We start from the raw sequence: 13372 nt of genomic DNA, 5'->3' as shown, positions 1-13372 counted from the left end.
GTTAAGTTGAGAGGTGGAAGAAAGCAAGGGCCAGATGTACATAGCGTTTTGCATAGTGCAAACAGCAAAATTTGCTGTTTGCGCCATGCAAAACGGGCATCGCAATGCTCATTCCCAGTTTCGAGTCGGTAACCTGGTTACCGGCTCGCAAAATAAGGATGCGACTCGCAAATAGGAAGGGGTGTTCCCCTTCCTATTTGCGATCCGCATCACGATGCAGAATTGCTTTGTGACCGCGAACCCATTCGCAAAAGGGAAGGGGACCACTGCCTACTCTGAAAAAATGAAACAAAAAAGTTTCATTTTCTCGGGTGTATTGCAATTAGTTTTCCTTAAGGAAAAAAGGGTGCAATAAAAAAAAAAAAAACTGCTTTATTAAAAACAAGTCACAGACATGGTGGTCCGCTGTCTCCAGCAGGCCACCATCACTGTGAGTCCAGCGAATCGCAAGGGGGTTTCAAATTGTGACCCACATCATTAAAATTAATGAGGTGGGTCTTTGCGACCCCCTTGCGATTCACAGATGTGTCAGGGACACCATCCTGCAAATGGGTTTGCGACTCGCAATTTGCGAGTCGCAAACCCAAACTTACCATACATCTGGCCCCAAATGTGTAAAATACTTGCTATTGCTACCTCCCTCAAGTATGATACAAGCTATAAGGGCAGAGTGCCAAATGACGGCATGGAGTTACCAGGGAACGCAAGTCATATTGAAATTCTGGTTGAGCCTGACGGATCAGGGAATTTCTAAAATCGCAAGATTATGTGAAACAGAAATAAAGACAAGCGAGTTAAATTGGGCATCCCAAGTGAAAGGACATTTAGGAACAATTTGTATCCTTTTAGGCTTAACCGTTAACCAGTAGCACGGAGAACAAATTATGAAGCAGGAGCTGCGCGCCATGGCAAAAAACTGTGCAAGAGAAGCAGATTTAGAGTACCTGGAGAGAAAAGTTTTCACCGAGTTCATGGTGGGTGGGTGGAGCAATGCCAAAAACTTCTCTTACATAGAGGCCCTACCTAACCCGAAATTAAGAGATGCGGTGTTAAAGTTCAGAGTCGGGTTAAACCCCGGCTATGCAGATACGAAAGTAAAAGCCATAATTAAGGATTACCGGGGCCTATGTACATGTGGCCTACAACAAAAAGGTAGTGCCCAACATATTTTATTGGATTGTCTATGGTTCTTAGAAGTGCGTAAGAAGTTTTTGAAATCAATCTTTAAAGAATATAATATTAATAATCGGGATCAAGCGCTTAAACTACTGGCAGATATGAGATTTTTGAATGTGACTTGTGTGCTAGGCTGATTTTTAATTGAAATACAAGGTGTCAAAGCGGGTCTCACAAGGCCCTCACAAAATTTAAACTAAGATAAATGAAGATATTATAAATTGACTGCTTTTATATTTATACCGAATGATTGCAAAACTTCTAAAGGTTATAGTTGTTATCCCCCAAGCAATATAGGACAACTGTTTTATTATTACATGTCTTTTTGTTTGTTTTAGAATTAGGTATAAGGAAAAGCACCGCACTTTATCAAGGCTTACACCACATGTAAATTACAAGACCTGACAAGACAAGGCTGGTATGCACAACGCACTTTGTAAAATAGCAGGCAAATTAATCTTGAATACGAGGTTAGTAAATTAATACTGATCTACATTAGGAGGGCATTGTAGATATGACATTTTATGAATTAAGAACAACTGTGTGGGTATACAATATGTAACAGATTAATTGTATGAACTATTGAATTCTGTATTTATGTGTCATGCTTTTATGGTTTTACACCAATTAAAGAATTTATACCACCAAAAACCTGCAAAAAGATTTTAAATGAGACAAAAGACAAAATGTATATTTCTCCTTTGCAGATAATGTACTCATTTAATGTAAAATGTACTCATTCAAAACTACAATTTTTATATATTTTCAGGCATTAACTCTGGGGATTTTGAAGGTAAGTAAAGTTGTACTTTCCTTTTCGAGTGAAGCTCAGAGATTGTATAATGATCTTTCTGTTGTAGATAAAGATATTACTAAAGACGTTATGAAACTTCAATGGCTATCGCTTTAATATTCCCAACCATTGTATTTTATTTGTTATCCTCTTGAAAGGTGGCCAATGATACTATTTGAAAAATGTCTGGTTATATAAAATCCATGTTTTTCATACAAAGAACAATGTAACCTGAGTATGGAAATGATTTGAACACTTCCTATATGGTGTCTAGCAAATATTATAGGGATGTGTTCATTTATTCTTGTTTTTTCATTGTTGAAACTTGATTGCATAAAATAGTTTATTTATAGTACATATCCTGTCTTTTAATGTGATAGAGGTGACTTTTCAACATTTCCCTTTATTTCCCTTCTTTTCACTTTTTGTGAGTCACTTATTTTACTAATAATACCACACTCCCTGTGTTTTAAAAAGGTTTATAACGGATGCATTCTTAATTGCATCATTTTGTGCTGCACTCTGCCACTTTCTCAAAATAGATATTACAGAAAAACACCTAGATGTAACTGTACTCTTACTAAAATAAAAACATGAATTGGCAACTTGTTTTTTTAGTATTTGATGTTATGTTTTATTAGTGGGCGAGTTATTGAAAATGTGGAAGCTCTTAATAGTTCTTAAGGGAGTATCTTTTTCGTTGAGGTTATTCATAAATGTGTCTTTGTTGTTGCAGTGTTTGAGCCTTACTGCTAAAGTGCACAAGAATAACTATATCCAAACTATTTACTGTATAGGGCAAGGAAGGAACGCACCTTAATACCCATTGTGGGAGTATCACTCTCCTGCTTGTTAATCACACCATATCTTAGAGAATCCTTACAACACACGCAATATGGCCAAATTTTCTACCAATTATTCTCTTCTCTAATGCCTTGTGAGCAATAAGAGAAATTGTGTTTTTTCTGAACTTGGTCTTCTTAGATAAATACAAAAGGGTTATATTCTGTATCACAATTGTTAGAAATGGGGTCTTTGGTTAACAGTCAGATTATCCCCTGTTCAAGCCAGGACCCTCACTCTAGTCCGGGTAAAAGAGAATCACCCTCAGCTAACCCCTGCTTACCCGCTTGGTAGCTTGGCAGAGCAGTAGGCTTAACTTCAGAGTGCTAGGTGAAAAGTATTTGTACCAACACACAGAGTAACTTAATGAAAACACTACAAAATGACACAACACCAGTTAAGAAAAATAGGAAATATTTATCTAAACAAAACAAGACCAAAACGACAAAAAGCCACAATACACAAGTCAAGTTATCAATGAAAAATCAAAAAGTGTCTTTAAGTAGTTTTAAACACACACTAGTGCTCCTAGCGTGAAAATGTACCTGGTGCGCGTCAAAAATAACCCTGCACGGGCGAGTGTGCATCAAAAAGGGCTTGCGAGGCGTTGATTCCACTCATGAGCGGGACCATGCATCATTTCTCCTTTCGCGGGTTGGGACGCGTCGTTTCTTCTCTCCGCAGGAGAGCGATGGGTCGATCCGTCCAGCACTCTCGGGTCCGGGCAGGCCTTGCGTTGTTTTTCCACACACAGCAGTACGTGAGTCGGAAATCCAGCCACACGATGATCCGAAAACCCCGCAGCGCAGGTTGTGATTTCCCAGCCTCTGTCAACGATGCTGCGCATCGCTATCCCTGCTCCGTGCATCGGTTCTTCGGTCGCGTTTCCTGCGAGCGTCGTTTCTTAGCTGCGGAGCCGGCGGCACGTCATTTTTTCAGCCGCAGATCGGACTTGCGTCAATCTTTTCCCCGCACGGCGCTCTGTGCGTGGATTTCCTTGTCTTTAGGCTGCCAGCTTCTCCTTTCAGGGTCCCAGGCTGGCAGAGAGAAGTCTTTGCTGTCCCTGAGACTTCAAACAACAGGAGTCAAGCTCTAGATGAAGTCCTTGGAGATTTCTTCACAAGATGAAAGGCACACAAAGTCCAGTCTTTGCCCTCTTACTCTGGCAGAAGCAGCAACTGCAGGATAGCTCCACAAAGCACAGTCATAGGCAGGGCAGCTCTTCTTCCTCAGCTATTCAGCTCTTCTCCAGGCAGAGGTTCCTCTTGGTTCCAGCAGTGTTTCTAAAGTCTGTGGTTTTGGGTGCCCTTCTTATACCCAATTTCTCCTTTGAAGTAGGCTTACTTCAAAGTAAAGTTTCTTTTGAATGTGAAATCCTGCCTTTCCCAGGCCAGGCCCCAGACACTCACCAGGGGATCGGAGACGGCATTGTGTGAGGACAGGCACAGCCCTTTCAGGTGTAAGTGACCACTCTTCCCCTCCCTCCTAGCACAGATGGCTCATCAGGAAATGCAGACTACACCCCAGCTCCTTTTCTGTCACTGTCTACTGTGAGGTGCAACCAGCCTAACTGTCAAACTGACCCAGAAAGGGGAATCCACAAACAGGCAGAGTCACAGAAATGGTATAAGCAAAAAAATGCTCACTTTATAAAAGTGGCATTTTCAAACGCACAATTTTAAAATCAACTTTATTAAAAGATGTATTTTTAAATTGTGAGCTCAGAGACCCCAAACTCCACATGCCCATCTGCTCCCAAAGGGAATCTAAACTTTAATCAGATTTAAAGGTAGCCCCCATGTTAACCTATGAGAGGGACAGGCCTTGCAACAGTGAACAACGAATTTAGCATTATTTCACTGTCAGGACATATAAAACACATTACTATATGTCCTACCTTAACCATACACTGCACCCTGCCCTCGGGGATACCTAGGGCCTACCTTAGGGGTGCCTTACATGTAAGAAAATGGAAGGTTTAGGCCTGGCAAGTGGGTACACTTGCCAAGTCGAATTTACAGTTAAAACTGCACACAAATACACTGCAGTGGCAGGTCTGAGACATGATTACAGAGCTACTTATGTGGGTGGCACAACCAGTGCTGCAGGCCCACTAGTAGCATTTGATTTACAGGCCCTGGCACCTCTAGTGCACTTTACTAGGGACTTACTAGTAATTCAAATATGCCAATCATGGATAAACCAATAAACCATACAATTTACACAGAGAGCATATACACTTTAGCACTGGTTACAGTGGTAAAGTGCTCAGAGTTCAAAAGCCAACAGCAACAGGTCAGAAAAAAAGTCAGGAGGCAAAAAGATTGGGGATGACCATGCATAAGTAAAAAATTCCAACAACAATTCATTGGAATGAATACTTTTCGATGTGCTTATTCAAGAGACACAAGTTCAATCTTTGGTTTGATAGACCACAGTAGTCTATTTGATGAGGTAGGTGAGCTAAGAGACATAAAGTTAATGAGCCACAAAAGAAGGCCAGAGGATGTGTCATGCAAGTAACCTGTAGGCATATACAATATTTATTGAGTGTTGATTCACAAGTTATTGTAAAATATATACTTGCTTAGACAACGTATTAAAAAATGATGTTCTGAAATGACCACATTTTCATAAAATACTCCTGGCTGTGCTTCACTTGTTTACTTGGTGCAATACTGGCCTGTTATTAAAACAGTTCTCAGGGCTATGCTTAACTTCTGAAACAGACTTGTTTTTCTCAAACATAATGATCTAGATTGATGACAGTGATCTATCACATAGATAACAATTGTTTCTGGGCAAATGATATTATCTAATTCAAATAAACATTTTATATGACTTATTGTAGCCTTACCGTCTGCTGCTAAGGATTGTACCTGTTGTTAAATGCCAGGTTCTATGTCCAAGCCACTGGCAAGGGCCTATAACGAGGGAGAGGACCTTTAACAACAGGTATAGCCCAAGGCAGAATGGCTATAAAACTATTAGAACATTCTCTCCACTGAGGGTAAAATGTTCTAAATTAAAAAAGAAAAATACAAACATTAGAATCTTAGAGCAGAAGGCTTATTAAGCATTATTAACCTCAAGTCACTTCATTGTTGTTCAAGGAGCTCCCAATGTTATAATAATGTTTAATGTAATGTAGCACATGTACTCCTTATTATTTTATGTTACAAAACATTTGTAAAGTTTTACAGTCTAATTTTAACATAGAAAAATTGTATTTGTAATTAGCATTTCATAGCTAAATATACCATTCCAGGAAATATAAGCTAAACAAAATGTGATTACAGTCAGAAAAAATGACAAATATTTTATCCCTTACTCTGTCTTCCAAGAATGAACTTTCCAAAATCCTTTCCTCGTATTTCACCTTGATAACTGAAGGCCCCCTTTGCAGCCCCAGATGATACCTGAATTGAATAAACAAAACAACATGTAAAGCAAATTTTGTTCATTTGCATATTTTTCAAAAAACATTGGGACATACCTGTAATTGTAAAATATCAGGTCTGGCTGTATTCAGCAATTGCATTTCTACAAAACATGTTTGTGCTTATTACTCATATGTTTAAACCTGATGTACTGTATGCAAGTGTGACAGAAGGATCTAAACCACCAGACAGTCCAATATTTTAAATATATGCTCTCTCTGTGCTGTAATTCAGTGGGCATAGTGTTGTGGGGTCGGTTTTCATTGCTTCCTTTTATATTCAAAATACATTTCTCATGGTAGGTTGAATTGACGTCGATGTCAGCTTTTAGCTAAAAATGTTGTGTGATTTCAAGATTATTAGAGTTTGTTATATTTTTAAAATTATGCATTGATGCTTTTAAAACCTATGTTTAGTGGTTCTTGTGGACTACATTTTACAAATGTAGCTATTGCACAAAACTCAACTGTCAAAAAGAAGCTGTATAAGTACCACAATAAAGAAAGAAGGGCAATGTTGGCTCGGAGGGTTGAGGCTGTATGTGGGCGTGTACAATGGTAACCCCAGTCTCCTCCCACATCTCACACAAAAATACAATTTAGGCAGTCCCTGTAACCCTAACAAACTCAGAGACAGTATTTTGGTACAATCACAGTTGAGCGTTCACGAGCCTGACTAAGTTTATGCACATAGGGCCACATTAGGAATTCGGTGGACGGTTTTACCGTCCACTCAACTTCTGACAGTGAGGTTGCCGCCACTCAGGCTAAATCCCTGCCTGACTGATTAAGATTTTCGCCCGAAATCGGCACAGCGAAATGCTGTAGCCAGCAGTGTGCACTAGCACCCTCACAACATTTACTGTCTGCAAAGCACTCTGTTCCCCCCTAAAGCCTGTGGCTGCCGAGCAGTACATGGGGGACAGAATCAGAATCAAATTCCTTGGAACAGGCCTGGATGGATCAAGGATGAGCTACACTACTAAGACGACCCAAACTGGTCGCATTGTTCAAAAGTCACTGTTTGCTCCATGGTTGGTATGTCCTCCTTCAGAGGCAACCCCCTCCTACCATTGTCAATGCCAAGGGGCACCTACCTCCTTTCCCTCCCTTGGCTAGGAAAGGCGGTAGTTTGCCACCTGGATACCTCCTATACTACTCCACTGGGTTCCCGGGCTTCTTCCTTCTCCAACTCACACTTTGGTGATGCCCTCCAGCAAATCCTCCGGCAAGATCTCCCATCAGCTGCCCTTCACGGAGATTGTGTCTCAACCCCGACCTATGGCTGCACCTCTGGATGTCCTCTCTGACCATGTGGTAGACTTAGCAACCTTGCACTCACCTGCTGGACCTCATACCTAAGGCACTCCCCCCCTTTTACCACATCTGGTGGCCGCTGGGGCTTCAGTGAGGGCTGCAAAGGAGGAAGGGAACTAGACCACCTGACTCAAACCTAGGAGGGCAGGGACAAGACGCTCACCCAGGAGCGGAGCAGTGAAAAGTCCTGTTCTCCATTGAAACCCAATCATTGAGGTGCATTCATCCTTATCATGGCTGTTGCTCTCCCACCAACGCCACTGCACTTTGAGGCACATGGCATCTTCAGGATGCATGGCTGAGTATACCATTACTGTCTGCATGCCTCTCTCCTGATCTGTATTGTTGCTGTGTAATATTGTGCATTTTCATGTTCAGTTGTATTTTGCACTTTTATGCAGTGTTTTCCTATGCAGTGCTATTTTTGGCTATGTTATGTGCTGTCCTGTCTCACTGACCAGCATGTTGTTGTTCCAAGTAGTGCTGCTGTTGCTTGTTACTGTGTCCTGGGTTGTTTTCCCTCCTGGTCTCACACCAGCAGCCCTTCCATAGTCTCCCCCTCCTGCTTCATGCCCCCTTCCCTATGCCTTTATTTAGCAATTCAGCAGCTGTTGTCTATGTCATCATTTCCTTCCCACTTCTCCTTCCCCCTTCAGTTGGACCTTGGAATTACTGGCCCTAGGTGCTCTACCTCTCCAGCCCCATGACTCTATATCTGACCCACTTTGTTACCCTTTGTACTCTCCATCAGACCTAAGGCACACCTAAACTCTCAGGCTGGGACCGAGGTTCACAGTGACTGGTTCCTGAGGTTTCTGTGTGTCGGTTCCATGCTAGATTTTGATTTATTTATTTCTTCTACTCCTTTCTTTTTCTTTCTCCCACCCACATACCTCCTACTTCTGTTTTTTTTCTCTTTTTCTCTTTTTCCCCCTTACATTCACGATTGTTACTTGCCCTTACTTCTGCCTGTCTGCCCCCCATGCTCGAGGGGTCCTTCCTTCTTATATTCCCCACATTCACTCTTTCCTCTCCCTTTTCCACTGTATCTTCTTCTCTCTTTCTTTCTTTCTCTCCTATTCCTATCTCCCTCTTCTTTTGTTCTCTCTTTTTGCTCCCCACGCCCCCAAGTGTCCCTTCACCAGGATGTCTGCAGGTGCCCCACCGCCCCACTACTCCTGCATGTCATCTCCGTGAAGGTTAATGTCCTGACTCACCTTAACAGGCATAAGAAAGTGTTATCCTATTTGCAATGTAAATGTGTTGAGGTGGCTTTATTACAGGAAACTCACCTCTCCCATGCTGAGCCCGAAAAACCATGTAGCAATTGGATGGGACAGGTGGTCCATAGCAGATGTAAGGCAGCTCTTAGCGACGGCCTTGGGAAACTGAGGAAGTGCAGCATTGTGATCCTTCTTCTCAGAACCCTGCCCCTCAACATCTTCAAGACATGGACAAACGCAGATGGTCACTACGTCTATCTTAAACTTTGGCTAGGAGGGCGAACAATATGCGTCAGCTCAGTGTACTCACAGAAGGGCCCCAAGCACAAGTTTCTTCTCCAGCTCAGCTGTCTCCTCATGGAAATAGGACCTCCCACTATCTCATAAGAGGAGTCTGGAACCTGGCCTTGGACCCGGTCCTAGACCACACTGGCCCGACTGGACATCAGTTACAATCCGGATTGGGACCTCCTAGGGGACATTACCTCTGACCATGGCCTTGTAGAACTCTTGTGCCTTTCCCATCCAGAGGACCGGGAATACACCTTTTTATCACAGGTGCATGGCACCCAGTCCAGCGACTACTTTATGGTCTTGCAGCCAGTGGTTGCTCTCTTTCAGAACTAATGGTTCCTGGGGGCACACTTTCCTATCATTTTTCAATATTGCTCTGTCTGAACTTTCTTCCCCCAGCTATAAACCTCAGCACTTAAATATCCTGTGATACTGTACACCCAGGGTCAGCTGCAGTTACATGTTACCTTTTAGCAAGAACATAGTAGGGGATCTGTCAGTTCCCACAGGGTCCTGTGTCAGCCACCAAAGCAGCTATCTGTGGCCAGCTCATGAGAGATGCAGCCCTTGTCAATGTCCAGAGGGCGACACGACAGAAGGTCTTAGAGATTGAGATTTGTTAGACCTGACAGCCTTAGGGTGGTCACCTCTAACTTTTTGTCTGCCTCCCTCCACTTTTTAGATACTGTTTTTGCTGGTTTTAAGAGTCTGCACACTTTGTCACTGCTAACCAGTGCTAAAGTGCATATGCCCTCTCCCTTTAAATATGGTAACATTGGATCATGCCCAATTGGACTATTTTATTTACTTATAAGTCCCTAGTAGAGTACACTATATATGCCCAGGGCCTGTAGATTATATGCTACTGGTGGGCCTACAGCACTGATTGTGCCACCCACTTAAGTAGCCCCTTACCATTGTCTCAGGCCTGCCATTGCAAGGCCTTTGTGTGCAGTTTCACTGTCAATTTGACTTGGCATTTAAAAGTGCTTGCCAAGCCTAAAACACCCCTTTTTCTACATATAAGTCACCCCATAGGGCAGGGTTCTGTGTAGGCCAAAGGCAGGACATGTACCAGTGTAATTTACATATTGTGTTAGTGTAAAACCCCCTAAATGTGTTTTTACACTGTTGTGAGGCCTGTTCCCTTCATAGCCTAACATTGGGGCTGCCCTCATACATTGTTTGAGTGGTAGCTGCTGATCTGAAAGGAGTAGGAAGGTCATATTTAATATGGCCAGAATGGTGATACAAAATCCTGCTGACTGGTGAAGTTGGATTTAATATTACTATTTTTGAAATGCCACTTTTAGAAAGTGAGCATTTCTTTGCACTTAAATCCTTCTGTGCCTTACAATCCACGTCTGGCTGTGTTTAGTTGACAGCTCCCTTGTGCATTTACTCAGACACCCCCCCCAAACACAGGATACTCAGCCTCACTTGCATACATCTGCATTTTAAATGGATCTTCCTGGACTGGGAGGGTGGAGGGCCTGACACTTGCATGTCAAAAGACAGTAGCCTGCCCTCACACAAAGGACTGCTACACCCCCTCCTGGGACCTTGGCGGACAGGATTGAACTGAAAGAGGACCTTGTGCACTTCTAAGCCACTCTTTGAAGTCTCCCCCACTTCAAAGGCACATTTGGGTATAAAAACAGGGCCTCTGCCCCTACCAACTCAGACACTTCTTGGAGAAGAAACTAAAACCAGAACCTGCATCCTGTCAAGAAGAACTGCCTGGCTGCCCAAAGGACTCACCTGTCTGCTTTCTGTGAAGGGCTGCTGCCTTGCTGTTGCTCTGCTGCCTTGTTGCTCTCTGTGGTGAAGAAGTGTTCTCCCAGGGCTTGGATAGAGCTTGCCTCCTGTACCCTTAACTCTCCCTGGACCAAAAAGACTTCGGGGGTTATTCTAACTTTGGAGGAGGTGTTAATCCGTCCCAAAAGTGACGGAAAAGTGACGGATTTACCACCAGCCATATTACAAGTCCATTATATCCTATGGAACTCGTAATACGGCTGGTGGTATATCCGTCACTTTACCGTCACTTTTGGGACGGATTAACACTCCTCCAAAGTTAGAATAACCCCCTTCATCTCTACAAGAAGGACTCCTTGTGCAGTGAAATTCGACGCACAGCCTGCCAGAAACGATGCACAGCCTGCACTGCGGTGAAAATTTCACTGCATGCTGAACCGGAACAATGCAGCCTGACTTTGCATTGAGAAGATCGATGCAGCGGCAGCGTAGCGACTGGAAATTCAACACATGGCCCACCGGAACGACGCACAGCTGAACTGGAACAACGCAGCCCGACTTCCAGAGAGGAATCGACGCAGCACCTGCGGTGCAGTAGAAAATTGGACGCAATGCCCACAGAAACGAAGCAGCTCCTGTGACTTAATCCTGGCAGTGCAGAAAATCCACGCATCATCCCTGGGGCATCTGAAAACCCCGCAACCCGAAGAGGATCCATGACTGAGCACCGGAAATTGATGCACAGCCGTCCCTGCATGAAAACTAAATGACGCATCGCCGTGCATGGGCAGAGAAATCGACGCACACTCCTTTGTTTCCAAGCATTTCTTCCACTGCAGTTCTTTGCAGAGATTTTTCACACGAACCAAGTACTTTGTGCTTACAAGACTCTTTGTTGCTTTTAAAAGACCTCAGGCACTTTATATCACTTTTACAGTGATATCTAAACATATACTTATTGCATTTTAATCGTTTTGACCTGCATCTTATCAGATTAATATTACATATTTTTCTAAACACTGTTTGGTGTATTTTTGTGGTGCTATATGGTGTTGTTGTATGATCTATTGCACAAATACTTTACACATTGCCTTCTAAGTTAAGCCTGACTGCTCAGTGCCAATCTACCAGAAGGTGGGCACAGGATAATTTGGATTGTGTGTGACTTACCCTGACTAGAGTGAGGGTCCTTGCTTGGACAGGGGGTAACCTGACTGTCAACCAACGATCCCATTTATAACAAGATTGCATCCCTCATGTGCCTCTACACTTACATACCCTTACCCCTCTCTGCTGCCGCTTTGAGAAGGCCCGCATGGACCTTAACACCCTATTCACCTCTGGAGCTAAATATGCGCTTCAGCGACTCAAAGACACCATTATGAACAGGGCAGAAGGCAGGACAGCTTCTGGTGGCCCACCTGCACCAACAGGAGGCCATTTCTGGCTATTAAATCTGCGATGGTACTATCGTCACTCACAAGAAATGGTTAACAAGTTTGCAGCCTTTTACCTTGCCCTATACACCCCAGAAGTGGTGGATGATCTTGCACTTCTCGAGGCCTTTTTCGACAGCATGTGCCTCCCCAGCCTCAACAAGTCTGGTAGGGATTTACTCAAAGAGGAAATCACCAAGACAGAGATTGGACAGACCATATCAAAGCTCCTTTGTCACAAGGCCCCTGGGGAAGACAGCTTCCCTGCAGAGTTTTGCAAGTGAACTGGCAAGGAGGTGGTGGACTCCTTCTATGAGGCCTTTGGTGAGGCCGATCAACCAGGCTCCCTCAGCTGCATCTCCAGCAAGGCAGTAATATAAGTCCTCCCAAAGCCAAGGAAAGCCCCTCTGCTCTGAGGGAGCTATAGACCCATCTCCCTGCTAAAGGGAGATATCAAGATTCTAGCCAGGGCCCTTGCAATTCCTTCCTTGATCCATCATACACAGGTAGGGTTCATCCCCGGCCAATCCTCCAGGAATCACCTCAGAACTCTTGCTCAAGCTCTGTGGTTGGCACAGGACTTGCAACATGATATTCTCACCCTCTCCCTGGGCAAGTGTTTCATAGAATTGTGTGGGGATATCTATTTATGAGCCTCCGATCGTTTGTTCCGGGGAAGGACTTGATATCCAAAGACTGATGGCTCTATGACTTTGCAACTGCCAGATTAACTGTGTTTTTTTTTCTCAGACCCATTTCCAGTACAATGAGGGACTTGTCAGGGCTGTCTGCTCCCACTCCTATTGTTCCTCATGGCCCTTAACCCCTTGCAGCCTCTCTCAAAAATTCCTGCACCTCACTGGTATTCCATCGCTGGAGGGACATCCACTGTTTACCTTTATGCCGATGGCATCTTACTTACCCTCTCTGACCTCCCTCACTACCTATCAGCCTCCTGAAAGCCCTCAATGACTTTGCTGTACTCTCAGGTTACTGGGTCAACTGTGACAAAAAGCAAGGCACTGCACATGTCATGGATAACCACCAGTGTGGCTGTGGCTGCTTACCCCTCCCAGTGAAAGTTCTCCAGACT

At 43.6% G+C, this 13372-nt stretch overlaps 1 protein-coding gene across 1 annotated transcript in view; it reads right to left on the bottom strand.

Moving 5' to 3' along the window:
• The window catches only part of CSMD1 (CUB and Sushi multiple domains 1), a 5088256-nt gene that overhangs the window by 33205 nt on the left and 5041679 nt on the right, over positions 1-13372 (bottom strand). Inside the window, exon 68 of the mRNA XM_069235813.1 lies at positions 6144-6231. Within this exon, the coding sequence (XP_069091914.1) occupies positions 6144-6231 (88 nt within the window). The remainder of the gene's footprint in view (positions 1-6143; positions 6232-13372) is intronic.

This window comes from Pleurodeles waltl, chromosome 5, assembly GCF_031143425.1.
Source record: "Pleurodeles waltl isolate 20211129_DDA chromosome 5, aPleWal1.hap1.20221129, whole genome shotgun sequence".
Lineage (NCBI taxonomy): Eukaryota > Metazoa > Chordata > Amphibia > Caudata > Salamandridae > Pleurodeles > Pleurodeles waltl.
Note: the sequence above shows the minus strand (reverse complement) of the source record. Positions and strands in the feature narration are given on the sequence as shown.